This window comes from Colletotrichum costaricense (genome assembly GCF_030867565.1).
Source record: "Colletotrichum costaricense strain IMI 309622 chromosome Unknown Scaffold_14.1, whole genome shotgun sequence".
Taxonomy (NCBI): Eukaryota; Fungi; Ascomycota; class Sordariomycetes; order Glomerellales; family Glomerellaceae; genus Colletotrichum; species Colletotrichum costaricense.
In genome coordinates, this window is record NW_026848243.1 from 933,930 (window position 1) to 961,891 (window position 27,962).

The following is a 27,962-nucleotide window of genomic DNA, read 5'->3' on the forward strand; positions in this document are numbered from 1 at the left end:
GAGAGAATCGGTGGTCGCGTGTCTTATTTCCTACAACAGCCAATTGTGATTCGATGAGAAAAGGATGCATCGCTAAGCATTTTCCAAGCGGTCTAGCGCTTCTCGGCAGCCCTAGGAGGCTCACTTCACTTGGCGCTCTCCCACCTGCTGCCAAGGCTTTTCCCATGCGACCTTGTTGTTGCTGAGCTAGGGTACGTTGGGGGAAATTGTTAGCGTAGTTGTGGTTTGCCTCGAGCACTGTATGCTGACCTGTGACACATGAAAACCTACGAGCGAATACGTTCACAACTTTCAACACGTGCTGCTTCTTCAAAGTATTAGCAACCGAGACTAGGCCGATTATTTCGCAAAACATGCGACATGGAATCCATAAATCGTTGAAGGATAGCCGAAGAGGTGGACAGTAAGTCCGATATTACAAAGACTCCAGGCTAGATCTATTGAGTCTTGGACAGCAGATCGGTCGCCGAACTGCCGTCATCCGAGAGAAAAACTTTAATACCAAATTGCGCGGCTCAAGCATCTGCATGAGAGCACGTGGTCGGGTTGCTCCGTACATACAAACATCATTTCTCAATTCACAAGCACTGGGATGTATCATGGTAAAATCTCTGCGTATTGCCGTTGCGCGACCTTTTTCCCTGCGGCCAATCCAGTGCCGTGTTGCCCACCACGTGCTTGCGGCGCCGATGTGCCGCCTTTGCCGGCCCGCCCCGGCTTTCGGTCCTGTGGCGGCGCGAGGACCCTCTTCTGCCCTCCCGGGACCCGACATTGCCGTGTGGAGGCGTTACCAAGGTCAAGATCGGTCAGTATTTAGTCTTCTAGATCCGTAAGTTTGCAGAAGTCTCGATGTTTGCTTGATGATTCGAATACGTTCAACACCATCATCGATGGACAGAATTGACATCAATTATCTGTACGATGTGTCCGGTCTCAATTTAACTCGTTCGCTGATTTCGTTTTAGTCGCTCAAAAGGTGAAGGTATCACACGTCCGGCGATTCGCCGGAAACTTACGAGCACAGCAGAAAATGACTTCCTAGAAAGTCGAAGAGCGAAGGGCAGCGAGGAAATATATATAAACTCGGTGAGAGCATGTAAGGAAGCACGTAACAGAATGGCAGCTTTGTCTGTGCTGAATATGCCAGCCGTACTGCTCGCATTCGGTTCCAGACAGTAACTTTGTACGGAGTACTCCGTACATTGTAGCACTAAAAGATAATTAGATTAACAGAGTCAGTCGCCGCAAAATTTGTCGATCAGTGCCAAATACTACGTGGCCTAACGATTTGTCGTCTGAATAAGCTCCAGAAAAACCATCCGGTTCAATCTCATCATGGCAACTTTTTGGCGAGCTGAGTAGTTCCCTCCGGCGCATTCATATACGCCCGCTCTGTACGTGGATGCACGCATACACCGCCAGGTCTAACTTAGTATCTATCGTCTACAAAACTGTCGCGAGAACCACGCCCGTTCATCGAGGGCAGCATTCAACGCTCAATATACTACAAGAATAATCTGCTACGCCATTCTGGTAAAAACTTCAGTATAACATGAAGGAATATGTGAACTTCTTGATGCAATGACGCTTCGAGGGATCACCACTCTCTGGATTGCGAGATGATATCCACAGATGCGACTGGCCCTGGGTCCCAAAGAACGGTGTTTGCATTGCGTTTATATGACCATTACTCATAACACAAATTTGCGACTATTTTGCGAACAAATGAATGGCCATGGTTTCAAGTTAAGATTGAGGAAATAGAGTTATCGTCAATTGACTACCATGACTCGATTGCTTGGTCCTTGACATTAGTGTCACAAAGCTTCGACATCGAATACTCGTATTCCGCAGTGATCCAGTTGGTCTGATCACCGCCAGTTTTCGTGTCATATAAGTAAGATCTGATGCACCAATCTCACGATTAAGAGTCTGGAGAAGACATTTACATGCTGATTCTTCTTCATCGTCTTTCACTCTTTGAACGTCACTCACTTACATTACCTCAACACACATTCATCATGCATGCGTCCACTATCCTCGCCCTCCTCACAGCCTCTGCTGTTCAACTCGTCGCTGCGGGTGGTTTCGCGTCAACATGCAGCGACATGTCCTACTCGGGCACCACATTCACCGCGAAGTGCAAGAACACCTTTGTCGATCCCTACTTCGAGGACGCCCCCATCAACTTGTCAAAGTGCCTTGCCAACGTCGGGGGCAAGGTTGTTGTATGTCTATTTCTCCTTTCATGCTAGGTCATCAGAAGATTCGCAGTTCGATTGACTAACTCCTCAACCATGCATAGTGCCGTCCTAAGAGGTAAAGTCTTTTTCAAAAAGATCAGGATGATTAAGGAATCCCCTAAATACTGATATGTCTCTCCCCAGCCCATCCTTCAAGTTTTGTGACTGCGGTCTTGGCAGTGACAAGAAGATTTTGAACTGCCGTTGCACCGACTCTACTGGAACTAAGCAACCTTCTTCGCTGAACCTTGGTATGTACACGCATTGTGTCATAACCAGCTAGATGCCTTCAAAACTTACAGTCTTCTAGATACCTGCCTGACCAACAACGGCGGAAGCTTGTCATGCTAAAGCCTCGCGCCGGCCACAAGTGAATTTGGTTCGAATACATAGAGTGATAGGGAAAACCTCAAGGCTCAGGACAGTGGGAGCTAATCGAGAGATGTATACTTTGTCAGAGGGTCAAAGGCTAAATGCCCCAGACATGTTTAAGCGGAATGTGTATTTGGTGGATTACTGAAGACCTCGACTAAGTATCTAATCGAAGTGTATTTATAGACGAGCCTCGGTATCTTCAAATCCCGTCTTTGGCCATGTGTATCCTCTGCGCCTGTCCTTTGTATCCGGCCGCGCCCATACCAGACCGCAACCAGGCTGGCCCTAAGCGTAGAAGTCAGGCCGATCTTAGTGTCTGTTCTTATGCCCCTTGACCATCACCTCCTCTTTTACGCTTGCCCGTCGGACCGTCCGCGGGGAAGGACGATATCGCCAAGCTAGTGCTGTGTCTAGCTGACTTCGAGACCCTGCCGATCTCCCGGCTAGCTCAGAGACTGAAGTGGAAGAGGCTGTCCGCAATAGCACAGGCGGTGAATGTGGCCCTGCATCCTGATCCCGAGTCTACCAGACGTGCCAGCTGTGCGGCATCGGAAAGCTCCTAGCTAGGCACTTGACGACACTGCCATAAGGCATCTCTAGGTTTCTGCTTGTTGATGCGAAAGCGAAAGCTCAACTTCGATGCCGCTGGTGTGGTGCAGGCCAGCCCCACAGACGCCTTTAAGCCAGTACGGAGTTGAGTAACATCCTGGTAGGACTCACGGCGTCTTAAGTTACCAGTGTCACAGCGGCTTAGCAGAGAATCGTAGTCAATTCACCACGAGACATAGGCTCGAGCCCACTACCGACTTTTGGCATTGATTTGATAGCAAAGGCTCAGACTTGCCCCAAATATTTCGGTCGAGAGCCCACATCCGAAGTTCCAAATGCCGTGTGAAATCAGCTGTCATTCTGATGGATGTGTACTTGATCATGCCTCCGTTGGCTTAACGTCGTACTCGACTTCCGTCCTAATCACGTACTTGGCGCCCTTTCTCACACCAGTACCCTCGTGAAGAGGTGCACCCTTTGCATCTCCATGCGGGAAGACGGCGACTCCGCCCATGACTGGTCGCACTGGGTACGCATTCAGCGTGCCTTCCCGCGCCGCTGGAAGGAAGTAAGTTGTTTCGCCGCCCTCGAATTCGTCGTTTAAGTAGATGAGGAACGTGAACAGGGAGCTCTGCTTCTTGTCTTCGGGCGATGCATCGTAGACATATGTGTCGTCTGGAAGAATACCAGAAGGCGGCCAGGCACCGTCAATGTGCGCGCGGTACTCGGCTCCGGGGACGTAGCGGTACACGCGGAACCGCCGGTTGAGGCCGCGCACCTTCCGTCTCTCGACTGACTGGGGAACAAAGGACGAGACTCTGGACCAAAGCGCATCGTGGAAGGCTGTATCAACGACCCAGTAGAAGTTGTGCGCAAGAATGCTAATGTCCCCATCCTCACGAAGAGGGGCATCGGGGAGGAAGTTGACAGTTTCGCCGGCGGTTATGATTGCTTTGCATTCGTCTACGGAGAGAACGTCTTTCAGGAGGCTGAGCCCTGGCACGACAGGGTGTGCGTGTGCTGTTACTGGTGGCCGTTCGTCGACGAGGGGTATCGTGTTCGGGGCGGTCGTGTAAAGGAGTGCATCGTGGTGGTTGGGCGGCTTCCGAAGCGGGCCGGGGGTTCGTTCGATGACGCGAAGAGACGCTGCCAAATTCGCCGGCGCTGATTCAAAGATTGTCTTGTCAAGTACAGAGGCGTATACCTGAAGGGATGGCGTGGTGGGGCGGAGATCCCAGGTGTCCTGCAGGGCGATTCCGGGTGTAGAAGAGAGCGGCAAAGGCATGGCCTTGGGATTGCTGTCGGAGTGCCCACAAGCTCGTAAGACGGCATCAAGAACCAAGAGTCGCTGCTTGTCCCTTTCAGTTCTCTGTAGGGTGACGCCGTCTCCCTCCCCTTCAGGCAATGTGGATAGGCCGCTAATGACGTCTAGGTCTCGCACCCAGCGACACAGTGCTCCTAGCTTCGGTTCCTGGCCACGGATTCTCATTTCGGATAGCAGTATTCTGGCATCATCGTATTTCTCGTCGGTGAGCGCGCCGGTGATTCGTGCCGTAAGTCCAAGATTTGTACCGGCTGAAGCAATCAATTGTCAGTTCCTGGCAGATAGCGACATCGTGTGATATGGGGTCTACACACGGGCATTGTTGACACCACTTGCGCAATTCTGACGGAAGTCATAGACGGCAACGCGAAGGTCTCGGCATTGCTTCGATTTGATAAGATTCGGGTATTTGGCGAGGGTATTCAACGTGTCAATGGCGATGTCGAGTTCCTCGTCCGATATGACCGTCTGGAGGCTCTTGGGCTCGAGGTTTGAGGCGGTATTGTCGTCGCTGTCAGGTGGCGTAACTGTTGTCGCTGCGGTCTTGGGAGCTTTTCGCGGAAGCTCCTCCTGCGCGTTTTGCTTGCGCTTCTTCGCGGCCTTTGATTTCGCCATTGTTGAGATGTTACAATCGTGATGAGGCGTTTGTCGTCGGACGAAGAAGTAGGAGTAGAGTGGCGTTCAGTGGGCTGAGATTTCGGACCAAAGCTTCGAAAGTTCCAATGCACCACCGCCAGTCCAAGGGTCTTGCCCCGCCGAGGGGTTCGGCCAATCGCCCAGTTGCAGCCTGAGGCATCGAAGCTGAATCCCGCTGTGGGGCCGGCCTGTGTCCGGGGCGGATCGGTCTAGGTCCGGGGTACCCTTGGCTAGACCTACTTCCCCCCGCTTCATTATTCAATCTACTCAGTTTTGAGGTGGCACAATAATGAGGACTACTCCGTATTACGACTACAACTCGGAATTCTGTCGCTGCGAATCATTATCTCGTTGTGTTGGCAAGCCAACTGTCGAACAAGTAGTAATGTTGGCCAAACTATTCCGTCAATCATATTTTAAATTATAGTCCAGGGCACAATGCATAGAAGAGTCTTCGACAGTGCAATGAAGACCCAAGATTCTTCAAAGAAGCCAGAAGATCAGGGTTCATGTAGCTTCTGTGAGGATTACCACATGCTGTATAGTATACCAAAGTGGCTATAATATTGAGTTTTGAAAAGCCTGCACGTGATTCGCATTCAAATCGGCGGCTGAAAGCCGAAAAGGAACCGATATGAGCGGTCAGTTAGTGGGACAGAGAGTGCAGTTTGTTGCTGCACAACAGGCTGTATGGGTTCAGTGTCAATTCTCCTCATGGCGCTCTGACCTGCAACGCCAAAGCCGGTGCGGGACCATGCGGGTGTTGACTATCTCGAAATCCGACGCGGAATTATGACCGTCTGGATACCAGCAGTCGCAGCTCTAAATCTGTCAAGAAACGTCATGGGATGAAATGTCAAGGAGCTTGCAGATGCATAGAATGCGGACCCACTATGCTCATACGAGGGATGAAGCGATGCACATGCATAACAGGCCAAATCGAGAGGTCTACACAGGAAGTTGCAACGCCTGGCTGCGTTTGTTACGCAAGGCTCATACGTACAACATCTAAATTGAATAAACCCAGACAGAGCGAAGCGGTCTCTAAAAGAACCCTGTGAGCCGAATGAACCAACAAATAGCGGCAAGGTTTTTGATGTCGACGGACTGCGACGGGCCCCGGAGAGTAGACTTAAGCTTCTAGTGGGTTTGGTAGCTGTCCTGTGCTTCTCAGGTGTTTTTACCATTGCCCGCTCGGGGTCAGAGTAGAGGAACTGAGTTCTCTAGTCAGAGTCTAAGGGCGGCATAGCCGTCGATCACGAAGCTTCCCCAGATGCCAGTTCACACCCTCACACAACACTGGGTGTGCAAGCACCAATCAGCAAAAGCCAGTTGATGCTTGACGTAAATCGTGCACAAGGAATAACATCGCGGACATTGGCGGACATTCGTGGAGTTGGTTACACATTCGCTCTGTCATTCCCGCACCAGACCCGAGCGCTAAGGAGTACTCCGTACAGCACCAGAGCAAACAAACCGTTAACTGCCGAGTCCTGGACGGGTAGCAAGTGCCGGGATCTAGATCACGAGTGGGGGGCGACGTACACCGGAGTCGGGCCAAGCCGGGCGAGTTATGCATGAAATGTGCAAAGCACGGAGACCATCCGACCCACGGTGACGCTCGCCCGCCGCTACACTCCGCGGAAGCTTAGGTTTATCTCCAGATTCTCCACAAGTATGTAACGGTATGCCGCAGTAGTCCTACGAGAGATCGTCGTTTCACAGGGCGTTCGGCTTTCAAGGTTTGGACCGAATTCCGTCGCCTAAATCAACCATGAGTTGATAAAAAGTGCCTTGATGCCAGACTTGAAGATAGGATTGATGAGCTGCCACCTATCAAGTTCATCCCGTCTGTAATCATCTTGACAGTTTCAGGTTTCGCGGGGAACCCACGCTACTCAACATGTCGGACCACAGTACTGGCTTCACAGCCCAAATCCTCAATATCCGTACCCTCTGTTCAGCCTTTGCTCTAGTTATTACTCTGGTACGTGATGACTTGCAATCCTTCAAATCTAGTGACCAATTAGATTTCACTGTAGCCCTCGACGCTGACCGCATCTGACCACTCATCTAGGGCGTCGCTTACCTTTTCGGGACCATCATCTACAACGTCTTCTTCCACCCCCTTCGCGTATACCCTGGACCAAAGCTCTGGGCAGCCTCGCGCATCCCCTTCACTCGCGCTACCCTTTCTGGCCAGGTCCACCGCAAGATCTTGGCGCTGCACCAGGAATACGGACCCATCGTCCGCGTCGCTCCCAACGAGCTCGCATACAACTCCCCCGACGCCTGGAAAGATCTCCACGGACACCTCAAGAACGGTACCGGCGACCACGGACGAGATCCCGTCGCGACCCAGGATAGCAGGCATGGCATCATCGGCGCCAACCGCGAAGACCACTCGCGGTTCCGACGGGCCCTGTCGCATGGCTTCTCCGCGCAGTCTATGCTGGAGCAGGAACCCATTGTCAAGAAGTACGTGGATCTTCTCTTCCAGCGACTTCATGAAAAGTGCGCTGGCGGTGCCGAGGCTCTGAACATGGTCGCGTGGTACAACTGGACGACTTTTGATGTCATCGGGGACTTGGCTTTTGGCGAGCCGTTTCACTGCTTGGATGACTCTGGTTACCATCCCTGGGTGAAGCTCATCTTTGACGGGATCAAGGGCAACTCTTTCAAGAACTGCATGCGACGATTCCCGCCGATCGAAAAGCTCTTGATACATCTTATCCCGGCCGACCTCCGCAATAAGCGAGATCAGCACATTGCACTCACTAAGGAGAAGGTTTCTAAGAGACTTGCCATGGAGACTGACCGACCGGACTTTATGGACTCTATGCTGCGCACAAAGGGGCCACAGGTAATTCGAACCTACTAGCCGCAAAGTTGCCTACACATTCTAACGTTGGTACCTTACACCAGAAACTCACCTTTGAAGAGCTCAAATCGAATTCCTCGGTCCTGATCATCGCCGGCTCGGAAACTACCGCAACAGCTCTGTCGGCAATCACCTACTACCTCTGCACAAACCGCCAGGCTCTTGACAAGCTCACCCACGAGGTTCGAACAGCCTTCTCCTCCGAGGAAGATATCGAGATGGTCAGCGCGCAGCAGCTCCAGTACATGCAGGCAGTCATGAACGAAGGTCTTCGAATGTACCCTCCCGTACCTACAGGAATCGTCCGCAGAGTTACCGACGATGGCGGCGTATTCTTGGGTCAATACGTGCCCAGCGGGGTAAGTTTACTTTCTGTTTTTTCCCTAAGCGTTGAGAGGGGGTAAGAACATCATGCTGACAAGGTGGTGATACACAGACGCTGGTCCAGGTCTGGCACTGGCCTGCCTTCCACAGCCCGGAGAACTTCACCCTTCCTGACTCCTTTATCCCCGAACGTTGGCTCGATGATGCTCGCTTCTCTGGCGACAAGAAGGAAGCGTTCCAACCGTTCTCGGTCGGCCCCAGAAACTGCATTGGCAGAAAGTAAGTTGCATCATCCTCCGCCTTCGATGCTAGCGTGTTGAATCGTCGGATGCTAATCTGCTGCGTCTCCTCATAGCTTGGCTTACGCGGAAATGCGTCTCATTCTTGCGAGAATGATCTGGAACTTCGACATGAAGCTATCGGAGGAAAGTAGAGGCTGGGACGACAAGAGCCAAGTCTATCTTCTTTGGGAAAAGGGCCCTGTCAATGTTTATCTCACCCCCAGAGAAAAGGCTTGAATGGCATGCGTGTCGAGTTTTATAAACACTAGTTGGCAGTCTTCTAGGGTGGTTTCTTTCGAGAGATCGATTCGGTGTCATGCGCTTGCGTGCATTCACAGGCAGGCGTTTGGGAATGAGATCAATTGCACATCGTTACTCATGGATTGTGCTCGTCACTTGAGCCATACTAAAATCTTGATGCCAGTGTCGTCCTTGCTGCCCCAGCATGAACCCATGCAATCATGTAGATCTCGAAGGGACGTCCCATCTTGAATGTTCGGCCCTCCAGTGCAATCAGCACATGATGGTGTTGATGAGTGAGAAACTACATGCAAGGTTGGACTGATAAACCTTGTGCAAATTCACCAGGGAACTGGAAGTCTTGCAATTTGATGTTTGCCGGAAAGTTGTGAAAATAAGTCACGGGGTAATGCTTGAGAAATTGACATCGGACTCTTCGAGCTAAGGTACTCAATATAGAAGGGATTGCGAACTGCCATATAGGTGAATTATGTCTGGAGGATAGTTTTTGTTTGATTGATGACATCTACGGTCAACCGGGCAAGAGAGTGGAAGTCTAGGCCCGCGTCAATGAACACTTGTACCGAGATGATGCAAATCGAGGCCTAAAAACTCTACCGGACTAGACTCTTTCGTATACGTCAATCTCAAGTGGCCGAAAAGGATGTGATTCCGCACGAAATGTTTCCAAGCTATGTATTGAAATACTTTCCGAGAACCATTGCTTATAATTGTGCCTAGATGAGTGATATCGAAAGTACTTGGCAACATCGTGACAAATTCGGGGAGCATCATGTGGAGTTGTCGAGTAGAATCTTCAAGTGAACCCCCTGAATCACTTTGGCTCTAAGCTAAGTACCGGGTGCTTAGAGGATATTGCACCCTAGAAAACTAATAGCACATGCCCGATTCTCGGCAAAACCAAATTCAATCGAGATGGAGTACGTTCAGGCTACTTTGACACATATATGCTTTGATATCACGCTGATGGCATAGATTCACCTCCCGAAGATCTCAATTAGAACTTGAAGAGCACTTTGTGTAGCTGGAGTTTCTTAACTTTCATGCGATTGAGAATTTGTCAAAGCCGTCGTCCCTTCGATCGATGCTGAGACTGCCGCCATAAGCGAAGGGACATGCGTGCGTAATGTGAAAAGCTCCCCAAACGCTCAAGGTTTGCGGACAGCCTCATGCCCAACTGAGTACTTACTATCGGCCGATGACATATTCATGATCAACCACCTATAATGATATGCAGATTTGGAATAAAATCTAGGACTACGTGTGAACATGCACATGATGATAAACCAGTGATAATCATTGTCTAGCATCATTTGGACTCCTTTGGCCCAGGAACACATATTCTCGGCCTGTTCGAGGACACGAATAGCACTCGGTGCCATATTGGAGGGTTCAGCAACCTCCTCGTTCCATGTCGGTATCTTCAATCAGCCTGCCATCGTCGTGCCCTGCCTCGACAATAAGATGAACTAGAGATGTGCACGAGGCATCGTGTCAACTCTCCTCGACGCGTCTGGTGCCGATGTGTCTGTGTCGAGATAGGTTGCTGCCGCTTGGCTGAAGTCTTGTGCGGATGGTTCACGTCGCCTTGACATTGACGCTTGATTCCGATGCTATTGCCTACAAGATTGTGTGATGTCGAATTGTTGGAAAAAGGGGTAGGATACATCAATCATCCTTTTTTGGGAGCCCTGGCGTTTCAAGGTAGAACCTGAGAGATCTTTCGCAGATGCTGCACAAGGTATCGGCCTTGCTTTCCTATGAGTCGATGCTCGGAAGTAGGAATGATGCCTTTGAATGAACCCTCAGAGTGAAAGATCGTTCAAATAGGGTTGACATTATGTCAATGTGGATGGGGGTTGTTTGGGATGGTCAACTCTTCGTTCCGGGTGATGCATATCCATAGGTCAGCCAAATCTGCCCGCACACGGAGACGGAATCTTCTTGGTTAAAGGATTAAGGGGCCAAATACGTCTGTGCTTGTAATGGTCACTTGGAGAACATATGGAATGACCAACGATGTTGTCTTTGAGAATGTATCTTAAGCAGTGGTGGTGTTGAATGGAGAGCTGTGACCGGTGAAATTTATAAACTCAGGTTTTGTCACTTTGAGGGTGAAATTGTCAAAAGTAACCATATTGGTCATTCAACGTGTCGATCCAAATGAAAATGCAAATCGGCTGTGCGCAAGTTTCGTTCCATCTTCCTCACTGGAGTCTGGACTCTGGACAGAGCCTCGGTCAAGGGCCAGTCCTCTCTGACTTGTCCGGAGAATGTTTCCAGACGTGACTGAAAAGGTTTAGTCTCAACGGTGCATGTGCTTAGCTGGAGACCGACTTCAGATCAATGTGCTGTTGAGAACCGTTGCGGCGTCGCATTACGAAATGATAGAGGGCGCCCTTACCCGGAATTAAACAAGTCATGACTGACACGCGTCAAGTGACGACTCCGAACACCCCTCCCCCCCTCCAGACCTTCATTGCGGTTGAGGGTCACAACTAGCCCGACAGCCAATGACGGCATTTCAGATTGATTGGCTGCGCCCAGATAGGTCCATCTCGTCTCGTCCTAGAAATAGAGAAATAGGGACCCCGGACAAAGTATCGCTGTGCCGGTGAATCCGGGCACAGGGAGGCAGATAGACTGCAGTAGGGCATCTTCGCTGGACGATTCATGTTTGTTTGGTTTACATAGGCTGAGCCGCGGGACGTTGAGACAAGATGAACCCCCCTGAATAAAGTTACGCAAGGCCTAAAAGTTCCGACACTCTCTTTCAGTATGGGAGATTTTCTGCTCCACACCACGCATGCACGCTCAGCTCGTCTGCTCAGTGACGAAGATAGTTCAAAGTCAAAAGTCAATTGAGCTGGATATCAATATCTTGAGTAGGAGTTGCCTCTCCAATCTCTTTCTCACAGCTCCCATCTAGTCCACAACTGTTCCGCGTTGGCTGATGCATAGAAGACAAAAAGGGATGAAAATTCGGGGCCCGCGAGAGCGTTCTCCGCCCCTTTCCAAAGCTCTCCCACAGACCGATGTGGCCCAGGGAAATAAACAAGCTTGACATGGTCTCTCCGCTGAAGCCCACTGTCTCCCGAGCTCCGTCAAGCATGTTTTGTCCAAGTCAGCGGAATTTAGTCCAATCTCATTGAAGCTTGCGCAAACGCGCAGCGGCGCCACCCGCCAAGTGGAGAGTGGCCTCGTCATCCGGTGCCCCTGGGAACTTTTACCTGAGAAGGCCCAAAATGTCAAGGAACCAAACTCAGGCAGTCTTCCCGCCAACGTCGGGATCCCCAACGACGAAACGGAATGTGGGAGGCCCGAAGGTCGCCCCCGGGACCAGTCCCCACTCCGGATCGACCCCGGGTTCCGCTCTAGAACCACCTTCTTTCCATCTCAAGCTTCTCCAAGCATTTCTTAACCGCTTGGCGTGTGCTCTGAGGCTGAGTTAAGGACGTCAGGGACGCTTAAGGACAGGCACTGGCGTGGAGACGCATTGACTCGAAAAGTTGAGAATGCGCCCTCAGCGGGGAACGAAGTCGTGTATGTGAGGCTCAGAAGTACGGAATCCCTGCGCGCCACGACGGCAACGGGTAGCGTATGACCTTTTGCGCGGTCCTGGTTGGACGGATGTTCAGACGATGGACCGCAGACGCTCGATGGAAGAGTCGAAAATAGCAGGGCGGGACGGGAGGTGACGAGGGCTCCCCCATGTAGGGGGATCGGACGAGAGCGAAGTCTCCATCGACTGTCCACATCACGTAGAGATGAACGCGTTGATAATGGAAGATGGCGGAGATGTAGAACGCAGATCGATTTGTATAAAGACTGGTCTCAGCGCCTGATTTTTGGGATTTGGAAAGAACCATCAGCCGCAACCATCGCAGCAACAGCAGTCGCTTCTACAACAAAAGATCTACAATCGTTTTCAACATTCGCTATAAATTTGGTCTCATTACTACAGCATCAACAATGGTTCGCATCTCTGCCCTTTCGGCCGCCGGCCTCGCCCTCGCCGGCTGCGTCTCTGCTCACCCCGGCGAGCACCACAGCCATGAGCACATGAAGCGCAACATCCAGCTCCGTGACAACGTCGCCGCCGTCGGCCAGCGCTCCCTGAACGCCTGCTCCAACACTGCTGGTGCTCAGGCCATGAAGAAGCGCGCCGTTGAGCGCCGTGCCCAGAAGGTCAAGGACATCCGCGCCGCCAAGGGCCTCAAGACCCGTAAGTACCCATCTGTCTGAGACTTCTGCGAATATTCACTGACGTTTCCATAGCTGCCCGCAAGTACCGTCGTGATGCGGACGCGCTCACCGCCTGGGAGGAAGTCAATCACAACATGACCGGCTCTAGCAACAACGGCATCTTCACCCCCCTCGAGGATGTATTCAGCGCCAACACTTCCTGCGTCTTGGCTCCCGAGATTACCGACGGCCCCTACTACATCGTCGGCGAGAACATGCGCTCCAACGTCATTGAGCAAAAGTGGTGCGATGGTGTCCCCGTCTTCCTCGAGGTTCAGTATGTCGACGTCGCTACCTGCGACCCCATTCCCCAGGTCGCCGTCGACATCTGGAACTGCAACGCCACCGGTATCTACTCCGGCATCTCCACCAACGGCAACTACGCCGCCGACGGCATGAACAGCACGTTCCTCCGCGGCATTCAGCTCACTGATGCCGACGGTGTCGCCCAGTTCGAGACCATCTTCCCTGGCCACTACCAAGGTCGCGCCACCCACACCCACTTGCTCTCGCACACCAACGCGACTCTGATGCCCAACGGCACTATCTCCGTCTGGAATGCTCCCGTCAGCCACATCGGCCAGGTCTTCTGGCCCGAGTCCATTCGCTCCGCCGTCGAGGAGCTCTACCCCTACAACACCAACACGCAGGACGTCACCTCCAACGCCGACGACATGTGGTCCATCCTCCAGGCCGATGCCTCCTACGACCCCTTCCCTCAGTTCGTCTACCTGAGCGATGACCTCCAGGACGGTCTCTTCGCCTGGATCCAGATTGGTGTCAATGCTTCCGCTGACTACACCGATGACGACTACTACAACATTGCCGGCTACCTTGATGAGGATGGTGGCCACTCCACTGGTGCCACTGTTGGCGGTGGCGGTGGCTCCGGCGGCCCCGGTGGCAACGGCACCATGAGCGGCAGCCCTCCTTCCGGCACTGCTGCTCCCCCTTCGTAAGGCACTTTAGTCGACGGGCCTGACGCAGGACTTCGAGAGCTACCTGTTACAATTTCTTTGTATGATAGAACTTCAAATACCTTTAGATGCATTGAACATACAATCTCAATGGGATTGAGCGCGCAAATACCATTTCATCCATACTTCAATTTTTCTTCCAAACATGTCCAGCTGATATGTACTGAAGATACTTTTGCTGGAGATTTCTGGCTCATGCCGTGGTGATCATCCTACTAGAGAAGCCAGGTGAGGTAGATGCCTAATTTTGATTTAGTCTGCTTGATTTAATCTAACCCAGGCCTCCGAAATCTAGGAGAGAATTTAGTGCCTAAAAGTCATGCCGGGGAGAAAGATGTCTCGAAGGGGGCTTTGAGATACGACGTGATGTAGCCTTTGGTCGGGTATATCCTTTAGGTAAGACATACTATTCTGATCGTAACTGGAGCTACTGTTGGCTGATGCTCTTACATGGGGATTCACGCCTTTGAGATACATACTTGGAAGATATAGCTCTTCGGCGACGCCGCTGTCAAGGCTTGCGGCATTTACCTTGATGGATCTTCTTACTTACTCTCCTTCAATGTACTGCATTTCGAACCTCGAGTAGCTCGTTAGGGTATTGAATGATGTTTACTCTAGTCCGATCTCACTGTTCTGCGATTTGTGTGAAGATACCGTCTTGTCTGTCTTATTTTGGCCACTATTAGAAGCATTGAATTACCCGCATTGATGCTACTTTATATTGGTAACGATTATATAATGTCGACGACTTTTCAGTCGACTTTCGTGTCTGGGAAGGACAAGGGAGCGCAAGTCAGAAAAGTTCAAGAAACGGACTATTAGTACTTCCCAATCACAAGCCGCAAGAAAACGCACGCTGTCGGTGCTCATCTGATAATGTGAAAGAAACCGCGGCAAATCCATCCTACTTGCATGCGCTCTTGAAGTTCATCGTCATTTGCCCGAGACATGAGACGATGGTTGATTTGGCCAAGCTGCGTCCAGTCACATTTCACATAAATCGAGAAGTCAAAACAAATGATGACAAGTTGGAACTTGGCGTCTGAAGCCCGCGACGAGACCCGAGCGCGTTAAATCGGCCCAGCCTTGAACACGAGCCAATTGTGAAGTTGCGAAGGACAGAAAGCGGAAACCGATTGTCGGCCTCGGAAGTTCCCCCCGATGTCACCGTACAATTAAAGTATAGCGGGTATTGGGATGCATGGCATTTAACTTTTCTGACAGAATCAAAAGTCGAGTTTCTCTCAACCAGCTCCTCGTTCGGACCTGTGACTTCACCTTGGATTAATGGTGTTCCAATGCCAAGACGGACGACTCCAAAAGTGGAAGCTCCAATATTCTTCGTCCCATCGCGTCCACCAATTGTTTTTCCCCTTTCATGCACGCGTTTCACCCGAAGGGAACCATCAGTGTTCCACCACCCGCAGTATTGACGCAGACATTGTCCATCAGATTGCCAAACTGAAAGCAGATTCGGTAAAAGGTCGCAGCCTAGTCTCTCATCCCTGAAGGGGACCTGGAGGGGCTGAACTTGCATTGCCATCCCGGCCCTGTAGGCGTGGGGCTACCCGCTCCTCCGCTGCCCGCCCGCTTGGAGGGGGCAGGCAATGAGACGACATGATAAATGGACTGTTCCTCCTCACAAGGCGAGCCTTCAGTTTGCACGTCTTGCCATGTCAGGCAGACCTCTATCGACTTGACCAAACCGCCATGGGCCTCAGATATCTCGCATGCGCCGCGGCAATAGCCGCGGTCGCGATGCATCCCTGGCTAGCCACGGCCGCCGACGTCGAGGCCAATATCACAGCCCTGACTGGTGGCGAACTCGAAGCCGATTGGACAAACATGTTCTACTCCAAAGAGAAGCCTCTACTGCTAGGAAACGATGGAGGTGCTGCGACGGGAGGCTTTCACGCGTGGGATCTGAACAGCGATTCGCCACTGTCCGAGGTCAAGTCCATGATCACTGGCCGAACAAAGATCATCACGACAGTCTACAATGTCACGGGGAAAGACTATGCGGTTACTATTGCGATGCCGGACTCCATAATTCGCGTCTACGAGATGCCAGGATTCAAGGAAATCGAGTCAGCCCAAGTGACCATGCTTGGAGACTGGGCAGCCATATGCTCGTGGCGAACCAACAGTCTGAACGACTACGTCTTTCTCTTCGGTAAGAGTGTGGTAGTGCAGTATGTGGTCCGCCCGACCAAGGACTCCATTGAACTGGTGGAGGTGAGAAAGCCCGGTTCCAGCTCCTCAACTCATTTCTCACTGACTGAAACTTCAAACAGGTTCAAAGCATCCCAGTCCCAACAGAGTTCTCCGGCTGTGCTGTGGTACAATCACAGGCTAAAATGGTCGTTAATGCCGACGATGACAAGGATATCTACGTCTTCGATCTCAAGGAATCGACCATTGCCCCAGAAATCACCAAGCTTGGCGAGGCTGCGGAAGATGTGACTGGTATTGCAACATATGTCTCAAATTCCACCGGCACTGACTACCTGTTTGTCGCTCAAGAAAGTAGCATTGCTGTCTACAAGTACCCATTCGATCTTGTCGGCAATATCAAGCTTAATGGCCTCGAGGATATCGAAGTCCAGGGCCTCAGTATCTATCAGGGCTCAAGTTCAAAGTACCCTAGCGGCGCTCTTGGCTTTGCTGTCGAAGCAGACAACGTCGCTGGATTTGGAGTGGTGTCACTGGGTAGTGCTCTCGATGATCTCGGGATAGAAGCCAACACCGCGTATGATCCTCGGAACGCAACTGGACCCCGCGACCGTTCTCCGATCTGCGACGCCTGCTCGAGCAACGGCTACTGTCAAGAGAATGCCCTAGGATGTGGCTGCTTCGCTGGCTTCACCGGCGACAAGTGCGATCAGGTCCAGTGCACGAAGGATTGCTCTGGACATGGCGAGTGTATCGGGCCGCAACAGTGCGAATGCGAGAATGGATGGGGAGGACTGTTCTGCTCGGCTGTCTTAGTCGAGGCTTCCTACGAAACTGACCAAAATGGCGGCGACGGAGATGATCCCGCCATTTGGATCTCGCCGGAATCAGCCGATAAGTCCCGCATCATCACTACGACCAAGTCCACTGAGGGTGCCGGCTTGGGTGTTTTCGATCTGAAGGGCAAGCTGCTCCAAACCCTGCCGGCGGCGGAGCCCAACAACGTCGATATGATCTATGGCTTCCAGGCTGGGAACAGGACTGTCGATCTCGCTTTCGCTGCCTGCCGTGGCGACGATACGCTTTGGTGAGTTGAGTATTTCAAGTCGCCTGAAACACCTTACACTGACACATTTGCAGTCTTTTCGAGATGACCTCGAATGGAACCCTGAAAGACATCCCCGGCGGCATTCAGCCTGTCCCGGAGGACTACAAAGTCTATGGTTCCTGCGTGTACAAGTCTCCCACCAGCGGCAAGCAATATCTCTTTGTCAACGAAAAGTCTGCTCGCTATCTACAATACGAGCTGACGTCCAACTCGAATGGTACTCTCCAGACCACTCTCGTTCGTGACTTTACAGGGGGTTCAGGCGGCCAGGTTGAGGGATGTGTAACGGACGAGGAGAATGGCTGGATCTTCCTCGGCGAAGAGCCCTCTGCCCTGTGGCGTTATGGTGCCGAGCCCGATTCTTCCGACGATGATGCCATTCAAATTGCCTTTGTAGGCGACGGCCAGACCTTCGCCGACGTGGAGGGCGTTACCCTCGTCTACGGCGTAAAACCTGATCAAGGATACATCCTCGTGTCTAATCAGGGCGTCAGTTCTTACAACGTGTATACTCGAGCCGATCCACACTACTATGTGACAACTTTCACAATTCCCAAGTCGTCGGATGGACAGATTGATGCGGTTTCGAATACCGATGGCATCACCGCGGTCGGGACAAATCTTGGAAAGGACTTCCCTCACGGATTATTCGTTACTCACGATGATGCCAATCAACTGCCTGACGGTAGTACCAGTACCGAAGCTAGCTTCAAGCTAGTAAGCCTGGAGAAGATTCTGGGGGCCGATATGATCAAGGCTATGAACCTCCTTGATAATGTTGATGCTAATTGGGACCCAAGGAAGTAATTAGAACAATGGGTCGACAATATGACTACAAGCTTGCACAGAAGTCAATAATAATATATCAAACTTACTAGCCTGAAGGATTGTAGTGATGGAACCCATGTGATCCACCGGTCTTGATGAAATACGTCTATGATACACCCCGCAAATGGCAATGTCACTGGCATGAAGTAAGCAGAGTCAGCGAGTTGCCGCTCAATTTCGACTTCTATTATGAACATCAGAATGTGTCTAATTGAAAGGGGGATGCCGCTACCATATTGGAGAGATGCGACCTGAAAGATTCCAATCCACGAATTGATCACTATTACTTCGCAACATCGCCAATACCGGAGTATGAGAGGTCCATTGCTACGGGCTTCTCCCATTCTCACCCATTCCCCTCTTCAGCGGCACTCTTGTTCCAAGGCAGTTAAAACTATCAAACTGATCTAGGCGGGCGAATATTGTTGGGCCCTCTGGCGCGTAGGCGCTGTCGCCGATGTCGGTCTTCTGCCGCCGGAAGCAATGACCCGTCCATGTATGGAGTTGTGATGTGCTTTGGCTTGCACATGATTTGTTGTGTTGCGATTTACTTGAATCAAGTATGCGTAAATGCGTTGACTTGGCCGGAGTCGATTCTCGTTCTCGCTTGTAATGATTGCGTCTTTCCGCGTTTGAGAAGGACATGTACCTACTTGGGCGATTTAGTGGGACTTGCTCAACCTGAGTAGTGGTGTAAAATGAGGAGTCCAACTCCTCGTTGAAGAATAGCTCGTGACTTATATACAAGTTCAGTAAGGCTCCTGAATCACTGCATACTCATACAATTCCCTCATCTTAGTCGTATGTGGGCTTAGTGTTGTTTGGGGCCACACAATACCACATTCACTACTAATAAAAGCCGAAGGCGAGACTCGCAAAGTTATTGGTCCATTTGATGGTCGATATTGAGGTCAAGGGCGAACATTGAAGACGTTTGTGAATATACTCAGCTAGGCGAGTTCAAATATTCGTGAGACTAGCAGTCAAAAAGCCCGATGCACGCGATGCAAATCACAGTATACTGTAACAGGGATTTTACGCCATCTATGCCTCATTGACTACTTCTGTGCACAGTATGTTAAAGAACCAAACCCCATCTCACGGCCTTTTGCCTCATCATGTCAACGACACCCAGCGGCAAGAATCGCTCCTCAATGAGCCTAAGACCATCGAATCGCTCTTTCGCCTCCTGATGATACATCTGGACCACCCATCTCAGCTCAGACCGTAAATTGGCCGATTGGATGGGCAAGTCCTCCAATGCCTGATAAACCTGCCGGTCAGCCTTGGGGCCGAGCACGGCTGGGGTCCCCTGAACACGCTCGTAGAGTTCTTTCAAGTGACTGCTCGTGGTACTTCTGTTTTTGGTGAATTCATCGTAGGTGAAGAACGTCTCCAAGTCCTCTGGGCTGAGGAATTGCGCGTCGAATCGGCTGAGGGGCTCATCCCCTAGCTCACGCGCCTCAGTGGCCTTGTTCGACATGAATGTGCTCTTCTTGTCCTCGTAGTCATTGCGTTCTCGATCGAAAAAGCTCTGAATCATCTCTTCTGGTGATACCCCTATTCCACACAGGTGTTTCTGGACCTTAAGAAATGGTATGAACTGGTTTTGGAGTCCCAAGCCACCTAGTTGGTCGGGAAAGAAGATGAAGGCGTCCGACACATCCGAGACACCAAAACGCTGCTCGATCTTGGACTTGATGTAGTGAACTGCACTGAGTTGGCTGTTCGCCGCGCCGGCAATCGACTCGTCGCCGGTGCCAGCTAAATATGGCGCAAAAATGTCGTGCTGCATCTTCTGGTAGGTTCGTAAGACGCTCTCAACGTGCTCCCTGCCCAAGCAATAGGCCGGCTCTCCAAACGCCTGACCGAAAAAGCGGCCGATGCAGCTGTTCCATGTGCGTACCCAGTCGAGGATGCTTCGACACTCGGCCAGTTGTTTCTGAAGCTGCTTCACGTGCTCCGCGACGTTCGCCTGGTCGATGGTCCACTTTCCAGCCTTAGGGTCGAGCACGAGGTGGCCGATGCTGACAGGACCCTTAGGCAACTGCTCATCAAGAGCTTCATCTCGAGGAACTCCTTCATTGGTCAAGTACACCGAGCCAGTCTTCTTCATGTTGAACTCCAACCCCATAACCTTGGCGAAGTGCTGCATGGTAGCCCATGCCCTAGCAGTGTCCGCAGGACTACCTGCAACCCAAAGGTCGTCATGCAGGCGGTATAGTTGTAGCCCTGTCTCTTGGTTGACGGCAAAGTCCATCACGAACAAAACCAACTCGCCGATGAGTTTTGCTGGCGATCGACTCATCGGCATACCCCTGCGCCTGATGCGCGGTGCATTTGATGTGGACTCTGACTCGGAAGACGAAATGGAGCCTAGGTTCACCGGCATCTCAAGAACCTTCCGGTAGAACGCAAGCATGTTCTCCGGGAACCCAAAGAAGCGGAGAACGGCAAAGATTGACGTGTGGGATAGGCCAGCCCCGAACCACTTGAGATCAGACTGCAACGCGGCAGCTGTGCCATCAAGCGCTTGATGAAGCATCGTCTCAGTTGCAAGCGTGCGCAAAAGAAATTGCTTGATGTTCAGGACCGGCTTCTTGGCCTTTCCCCATTCAGACGAGGAAACATCATCGTCGTCCTCCTCTTCTGACATTCTTCCATCGGCGTACATCTCCTCGTTGAGCGTGTTTACCTGGCTCGGCAGGGCGGCGAGGCAAAAGTGATGAATGAAATACTTCCTGCGAAGACCTGCAACCGTATCATCAGAGATTGCAGGCCGAGTTTGGGTAGGCCGGAAAGATGCTCCCCTTCCACCTCTTCCGCGCCCCCTGGTACCTCCCCTAGTCCATCTCGGTGTTGCTGAATGCGAGGAATCATCAAGAACCCAGGTAGGAAGTTCGCTGAGATAATAGGCTCGCCGCTGGATCTGCCTCTCAGTCATGGATGGCTCAGCGTGCCACCTCCAGACTTGGTCGGTCCCGTCCAGAGAAACAAGGTCTGTGAGGGTCCGCTTCAAGCTCACGCAGCTGTTGATACCGACCCAGTGAATGAAGATAGCCTGCAGTACATCTTCGTCCATCCAGATGCGGTACTTGCCATTGGCTTGCTGGCGCGGAACGTACGATACTCCATCCTCGCCGGCGTCCCACTCCCAGTTCTCGAAATCGACGAACCTTGTGTTAAGGACGTCCGCGATCTCCCGTAGAACAACATTGTTGGACTCGAACTCGCGTAAGATAGCCTGTTTCTCGTCGCTTAAGAGATCCTGCTGGAGGAGACTGGCAATGCACATTTTCAGCGTGGTCGTGGTGAACGGGTTCCGTCTCTTGAGAAAGTCCTCGCTCGCTCGCGCGGTCCGTTGCCGTACGTCCTCAAGCGCCCTTTCACTCTCCCTCGTCTTGAAGAGACTTGCCAGATATGCATTGATCTCCGACTCGTCAGTCTCCAATGGTGTGAACACCACCTTCTCGAACTGGTTACGGAGGTTCTGAAGACGCTCTTGTTCCTGGTCGATGACCTCGAAAGAGGAGTCCTCCTTTGACCATTTGGCGGCGTTGGAATCCTCCATGGGACTTCCAGGATTGATCCACTCGGTAACGAGTCGGGAGTACAAGTGAGCCATGCTAAGCTTATGGCTTTGTACGTCAAGCTTAGACCTCAACAGGTCCTCAGATGACTGCAACATTGACGGAGGCACTGACGTGTCATATTTGGACTGAGCCAGCAAGTTGTCGATATTATCGATGCTAGGATTGTCGTCGCGTCCTTTTGCGTAAAGTTCCTTGACCCCTCGAAGCAAGCAGCTGATACGGTCGCCCTGGTTGGTGTGTTCTTCGGCCTCTTGGAGGATTTTGGCCTTGCGGTTTTCGTACTGAGTTCGTTGCTTCTCCAACTCGCGAATCTTAGTACTGGTGATGGACTGAAGCGTCTTCGATAAAACTGATGTTGAAGACATTGTATAATGATTCTGAAAGTCGTGAAGATTGGAAGGTTGTGTCTTTGCTAAATGATAATACTTCCTTGTTCATTTGTTTCCCGAACTCTCGGATCCATGATAAACTCACTTACTTATGTGTATCCGCGGATCATCCTGAGGGCCTGTTATTTACACTTGCCAGCTGTTCTTCCAAAACATCTGTTGAGTGATAATCATAATGATGTGGTCTTAGTTCCCCGCCCCTAGAGCGAACCAAGCCGCTGGAGAAGCCTACAGAAGTTGTCAGACGTTGGTGCCTGCTTAAGCGACGCCCTTTGACTGTCATCTCAACTTGAACATGTTTGCTAACCTAGCAATTGACTACGCATGAACTCTTGAGGGCGTCCAACCATACAGCGTAAATCCTTTCTCTTTCTACTGGAACATTCCTTTCTAGTAGCAACACGAGGTATTTCAGGTCGCGGGACCTTGTCGCCAAGGAGAGTGTAGTTGCCCTAGGATCCAGATCAAGCTTAGGGCGTAAGCACAATGAGGTTGAGAATTCTAGAAGGTTCTCGACCATGAACGATGACAGGTCGCTTTGCGCTCATTATCTCAATGACGAGGAATCTTGGAGATTGATTATTCTAGACCGAATTCATTCCATCAAGAGTACTCTCGAAGTGCCCGGTCAATCTGCATTCTATGCGTGGCGCCACTAAACAAGAGTTTCCGGCAAATCTGATGATACGCTTGCATTGTGACATATCAAGATATGATGATGATGGATAGCCGTTGCGATCGTTAAATATTGCCGCCAGTTCTTGTTATAGTGCGCAAGATTGAGCTCTTGGAATGGGCGCGTGAAGTGCTCGCCCTTCTTAACGTGAACCCTCGGGTTGTCGCGTCCGTGCAATAGACACCCTAGTCAGAACAGCCAATATCAGTCCCTCCTTCCCTATTTATTTTTTCTGAAAGCCTTTGATTGACTTGCTCTGGTCGTCTTCCTATTGTTAAATCAAATTTGATCAATGGAAATGACGATGATGCAGGGCTGAGCAGAGCACTTTCAGAAAAGGTGTTGTTCGGCCCAGCTTCCATGACAACCATGGTTACTTTGAACCTAAACAACACGACGGATAGTGATGACTGTACGTCATTTCTTCAATACCATCTCAATTTGGTTACGACAATCTCGAGCAGTCAACGGCCAGTGCCGAAAACGCACGACCAATGGTCCATGGAGAACGGCCGAAACATGGTCAGATCCGGCCCCAGTTTCTGACCCGAAATGGGCAAAACTATCCCGCTGGATCTGTGGATGGGTTGTCAGCCCATTTTGGCAGGTTGTCAAACCCGTTGCATTCTGGCCAGCATAACCCTGGACTCTGCCCCAGTGGCGACCCGACGCGCGCGGCAGATCAGTGAGCTAGCCTGCCTAAACTGGCGCTGTCGCCGGTTTGAATTCCGCACCTCTGATGATCCTTCCCGGGCACCGGCCGAGGTCTCGCTTTCGCCAGCACATTCTCAATGTTTTTGGTCATCCATCTGAGAGAAGATCGGAGGAGTGAATTGAGTCTCATAGATGCCGTGTCAAGCGATGCTGTTGATTAATCCGGAGTGCAAGTTTGGTAGAACCTAACACCTAGGGCACCTGTTGTTAACTTGAAGATTATCCATTCCCAAGGAAGAATTCGAGACGGTTTTGTTCCGATGCCATACCGAGGCGCCACATCTAATATTGTAGATGCGATCTCCTGCAGGTGCCGCGGTGCGGAGCGGGTACTGTCGGGGGACCCGATCACATCAACAATAAAGGGTTGCATTGAGAACAGGGAAGTGGGTTGAATCAATACAAGACCATCGGCTCATCTTATCAGTCGATTGAATAAGAAGAAAAATTCCAAGGCAAAAAAATTCCCCACAACCCATGAAAAAAGGGGCCTTTGACAACGCAATTTTTTGCTTAGATGAGCGTAAGAAGACGTGGCTCGGGAGTATTTTGCCTACTGCCGAACCGCGTTTCTCGACTGAGACCCTGCATTGTCCAATTGATGCTAACTCACACACCCCCTTTCAATCACTTAAACTTTCTTTCGTTCTCTACTTTGTCGCATTGGCGCACTGATAAGGCGGTTATCGCAATCTTTCAGATCATTTGAAGCCGGGATAGACTTTGGCATCCCGCCCTGAGCCGCTAACATAGGACGGATCTGGGTTCGGATGGTTTGCTCAGTCGACGATGGCTTCAACTTCGAATGAGAGTCCAAGGGACCAGGAGAAGGACGCCAGCACACGCGAGGCCGCGATAGATACCTCCGTTATTGCGACAGACAACACAAGCAGTAACGACAGCCCTCCGACATCATCGTCTCAAGCATCACCTACTGCAGAGAAGTCAACAACAACCCCTGCTGGACCTCCAGACGGTGGTTTGCAAGCATGGCTCCACATCCTTGGGTCTTTCTTCATTTACTTTAACACATGGGGTAAGCAAGATCGATCTTTAGACTCGCGTTTTACGCGATGCAACCATCGTGAGATGTTGCAGCGGCAACGCCAACATGGCACAACCTCCTCTTGGAATGTGGTTCGCTGACCGGGTATCGTTCCAGGTCTCATCTCGAGCTTCGGCGCCTTTCAGGCCTACTACCAGTCTGATCTCCTGAAAAACAACACTGCCTTTGAGATCTCGACAATTGGTTCCCTGCAGAACTTCCTTATGGTCTTCTTGGGTTTCATCATCGGCCCAATTTACGACCTGGGCTACTCACGATACCTGCTGGTGGTAGGATCCATCCTGGTGCTGATCGGGCTTATCCTCCAAGCCTTCTGCCAGAACCTGTGGCAGTTCCTACTCTGCCAGGGTCTCATCATCGGCCTGGGAACCGGATGTCTGTCTACGCTAGGCGTCGCACTCCCATCGCAATGGTTCTCTACTAGGCTCGCGCTTGCCAATGGCATCGCGGCCAACGGTAGCGGTGTTGGGGGGTAAGTGTCGCTTTGAGCGAGAGCCTAGAGCCTAGAGTCGACTAACATTGTGCGCAGTCTCGTCCTACCAGCAATGTTCCGAGCAATCCAACCTAAGATCGGCTTCCGATGGACGGTCCTCGTCTTCGCGCTCATCGCGCTTGTGACGCTCGGCGTAGCCAACCTCGTCATCAAGACATCGAAGCTCAAGATCCCTCTCAAGCGGCGACCGCTCGTCGACAAGTCCGTCTTCCACGACCTCCCGTTCCTTCTCTTCCTCGGCGCCTGCTGTCTGCTCTTCCTGGGCATGTACACGCCGTACGTCTACGTGCAGAGCTACGCCCTCGAGAACCACATGGCCAGCGAGAATGTCGCGCTTTATCTCCTCTCGATGCTCAACGGCGCCTCTATTGTTGGGCGCATCATCCCCAACTTCTTTGCACCCTACATTGGCATCATGAACATGATTGCTAGCGCCGTCTTCGTCATGTCGATTGCCGCCTTCTGCTTCGCGGCGACGAACAGCCAGGCTTCACTCATTGCCGTCACTGTGGTGTACGGCTTCTTCAGCGGAACATTCTTCGGCTTGCAGCCGACTACGTTCGTCAAGCTTACAGCTGACAAAAGTTACATGGGCACCAGATTTGGCATGGCATTTACTGTCATGTCGGTGGCACTCCTGTTCGGATCGCCCATTGCTGGTGCGCTGTCCAGGTCGCATGGATACTTGAGCGGTTGGATCTGGTCGGGATGTTGCCTTGCGGCTAGCGGTGTCACGATTTGCATTTCGCGCGGGTTTGCTGGTGGCTGGAAGCTGAACAAGGCGGTTTGAGATGCCTCCTTGGCTGTGTTGTACATATGATTAGTTACATGCAAAAAGTTATACAGAGATATCATCACTCATTTCCGATACCTGATCTACGAGTAATGTGATTTGGTCATGGGGTTCTTAGACGACGAGATTGCCACTCTTTGGTATAGGTGGCTCAAGCCCAATTGAGTCCTGTTCTCAAAGCTCTCAAGTTGAAGAGACGAAAGATCTCGTGAGATGGGCCGGCAGTGCGACTCCCAGCTACGTCACAGTAGCAATGGATTCCACGGAGCTAAATCTCTTTCCGGGCCGCAGCCGTGACCCATGTTCGGCTCGCAGCTGCGGCAGTTTATCTTCAAGCATATCCAGGTGCGGAATGTCGGAAACCCCCTGTCACGGTGCTGCCGTCAGGTACCGCAGACGGCCAGTCGCGAAGGAACCGCCTGGAGAAACCGAGGGCTATGGAAGTGTGTGCCAAGTCATTCAAGAATCTACTCCGTATTAATGGGCGGTGGAAAGTGAGGAGTGGGAGCCGTCTAGATAACAGGTTGCACAAAGTGGGAGCCGGGTGCCCTGACTCGCCATTGTTACCCGGCAAGGACACCCGGGCTTTGACCCATAAACAAGGACTATATGGGGTCTCATGCCACCTTGCCAGGCTCTGCCAGGGCCACCAGCGGCATATCGTCGATCTAAAATGATGCAAGGGCAACTGCGTGGGTATCGCTGCGAAAGTGTCACTATTTTTTGTGTTCGGGGAAGCTTGAATATAGAGCCCCCGCGTAGGGTTGCACTCCGCGGAACCAGAACCGGCATGCCAGATGGCGCAAACCTTAGAGTTCATGACGGGGATGGAGGGGTTGGAGGGGCAGAAATCCCCTTGTCTGTAAGCTCTATCTTCACGTATAAATAGCAAGATCTGGTGCCTTGCATGCGAAGTCTTCGCTCTCTCGGGTTTTTGTTGCGCTCTATTCGTCGATCAATATCAAATACTATTCAAAATGTCCATCAAAACAGTTGCCATCGTTGGTGTAAGTAGTGATTCAACAACACAGCGACATGAAACCGAAGCTCACAACTGAATCCAGGCATCCGGCCTCGTTGGTCTGCGAGTCGTCAAAGCCCTCCTGGAAAAGGGATTTGAAGTAACCGCCATCTCCCGTGAAGCTTCCACCGCAACATTCCCATCTGGCGTCGCCGTCCGCAAGGCAGACCTGTCGTCTGTTGAGTCCCTCACGGCCGCCTTTGCCGGTCAGGATGCCGTCATCTCTGCCATCTCCACTGTCGCTGTAATCGTCCCCGGTTCACAAGACCCGCTCATCGATGCGGCGATCGCTGCTGGCGTGAAGCGCTTCATCCCATCCGAGTATGGCCTCAATACTCGCACCTTGGAGGGTGAGATTCTTGGCGACTGGCTCAAGTCCAAGACGGCCGCTGTCGACTACTTGATCAAGAAGGCGGAGACTAACCCAAGCTTTACCTGGACTGGTATTGGAACAAGTCTTTTCTTCGACTGGGTAAGTCCTCGCCATCGACACTTCAACTTGTCCAACTTCCTGAGGGTGTAACTAACCGCTTCCCAATAGAGCATCACCCGAGGAATCTATGGCATTTCACTCGAAAACAAGAGCATCACAATCTTCGACTCCGGAAACCAAAAGGTCTCGACGACGTCGCTTGCTTTCCTCGCTGAGGGCATTGTCGCGGTGCTGCAACACCCCGCCGAAACGGCCAACAAGTACATCAACATTGTCGAATTCGAAGTCACACAGAACCAGCTCCACAAGCTCTTTGAAGAGGAGACGGGGTCGAAGTTCACAGTCGAGCATAAGACTGCCGATGAGGCAGAGAAGGAGGGTAAGGAGAAGCTCAAGGCTGGGGGACGTTTCCCCTTTGAAGAGTTTTTGCAAAAGTACTGGTTTGGCGACGTACCCGGCCACACTATCAAGGAGGAAGACAAGTCAAACAAGATTTTGGAACTTCCCCAAAGTGACTTGCGGGAGATTGTTAGGGGATACATCAAGGAGCACAGCACATAGAAAAGGTCGAATGGCA

General features: G+C 51.6%; 9 protein-coding genes across 9 annotated transcripts; 6 read left to right on the forward strand and 3 right to left on the reverse strand.

The window, feature by feature from the left end:
• Positions 1-2,021: 2,021 nt before the first annotated feature.
• Positions 2,022-2,594, forward strand: CCOS01_12208 (uncharacterized protein; the record flags this gene model as incomplete). The annotated part of the gene is made up of 4 exons (XM_060460357.1): positions 2,022-2,228; positions 2,306-2,319; positions 2,388-2,494; positions 2,554-2,594. 4 exons carry the CDS (start codon positions 2,022-2,024, stop codon positions 2,592-2,594), a joined length of 369 nt encoding a protein of 122 aa, XP_060309300.1.
• Positions 2,595-3,546: 952 nt separating this feature from the next.
• On the reverse strand, positions 3,547-5,106 carry CCOS01_12209 (prolyl 4-hydroxylase; the record flags this gene model as incomplete). Its single annotated transcript, XM_060460358.1, has 2 exons — positions 3,547-4,742; positions 4,806-5,106. The coding sequence occupies 2 exons, from the start codon at positions 5,104-5,106 to the stop codon at positions 3,547-3,549; spliced, it is 1,497 nt and encodes a 498-aa protein (XP_060309301.1).
• A 1,924-nt stretch (positions 5,107-7,030) lies between these two features.
• On the forward strand, positions 7,031-8,850 carry CCOS01_12210 (cytochrome P450; the record flags this gene model as incomplete). Its single annotated transcript, XM_060460359.1, has 5 exons — positions 7,031-7,114; positions 7,205-7,990; positions 8,053-8,367; positions 8,445-8,611; positions 8,688-8,850. The coding sequence occupies 5 exons, from the start codon at positions 7,031-7,033 to the stop codon at positions 8,848-8,850; spliced, it is 1,515 nt and encodes a 504-aa protein (XP_060309302.1).
• A 2,949-nt stretch (positions 8,851-11,799) lies between these two features.
• CCOS01_12211 (uncharacterized protein) lies at positions 11,800-12,081 on the reverse strand (the record flags this gene model as incomplete). Its single annotated transcript, XM_060460360.1, has 1 exon — positions 11,800-12,081. One exon carries the CDS (start codon positions 12,079-12,081, stop codon positions 11,800-11,802), a length of 282 nt encoding a protein of 93 aa, XP_060309303.1.
• A 765-nt stretch (positions 12,082-12,846) lies between these two features.
• CCOS01_12212 (uncharacterized protein) lies at positions 12,847-14,078 on the forward strand (the record flags this gene model as incomplete). The annotated part of the gene is made up of 2 exons (XM_060460361.1): positions 12,847-13,099; positions 13,153-14,078. The coding sequence occupies 2 exons, from the start codon at positions 12,847-12,849 to the stop codon at positions 14,076-14,078; spliced, it is 1,179 nt and encodes a 392-aa protein (XP_060309304.1).
• A 1,731-nt stretch (positions 14,079-15,809) lies between these two features.
• Positions 15,810-18,186, forward strand: CCOS01_12213 (phytase; the record flags this gene model as incomplete). Its single annotated transcript, XM_060460362.1, has 3 exons — positions 15,810-16,334; positions 16,394-17,358; positions 17,412-18,186. The coding sequence occupies 3 exons, from the start codon at positions 15,810-15,812 to the stop codon at positions 18,184-18,186; spliced, it is 2,265 nt and encodes a 754-aa protein (XP_060309305.1).
• Positions 18,187-19,285: 1,099 nt separating this feature from the next.
• On the reverse strand, positions 19,286-22,165 carry CCOS01_12214 (uncharacterized protein; the record flags this gene model as incomplete). The annotated part of the gene is made up of 1 exon (XM_060460363.1): positions 19,286-22,165. One exon carries the CDS (start codon positions 22,163-22,165, stop codon positions 19,286-19,288), a length of 2,880 nt encoding a protein of 959 aa, XP_060309306.1.
• Positions 22,166-24,368: 2,203 nt separating this feature from the next.
• On the forward strand, positions 24,369-25,928 carry CCOS01_12215 (major facilitator superfamily transporter; the record flags this gene model as incomplete). The annotated part of the gene is made up of 3 exons (XM_060460364.1): positions 24,369-24,615; positions 24,742-25,117; positions 25,175-25,928. The coding sequence occupies 3 exons, from the start codon at positions 24,369-24,371 to the stop codon at positions 25,926-25,928; spliced, it is 1,377 nt and encodes a 458-aa protein (XP_060309307.1).
• A 980-nt stretch (positions 25,929-26,908) lies between these two features.
• CCOS01_12216 (isoflavone reductase) lies at positions 26,909-27,946 on the forward strand (the record flags this gene model as incomplete). Its single annotated transcript, XM_060460365.1, has 3 exons — positions 26,909-26,938; positions 26,996-27,424; positions 27,494-27,946. 3 exons carry the CDS (start codon positions 26,909-26,911, stop codon positions 27,944-27,946), a joined length of 912 nt encoding a protein of 303 aa, XP_060309308.1.
• Between the last annotated feature and the right edge of the window lie 16 nt (positions 27,947-27,962).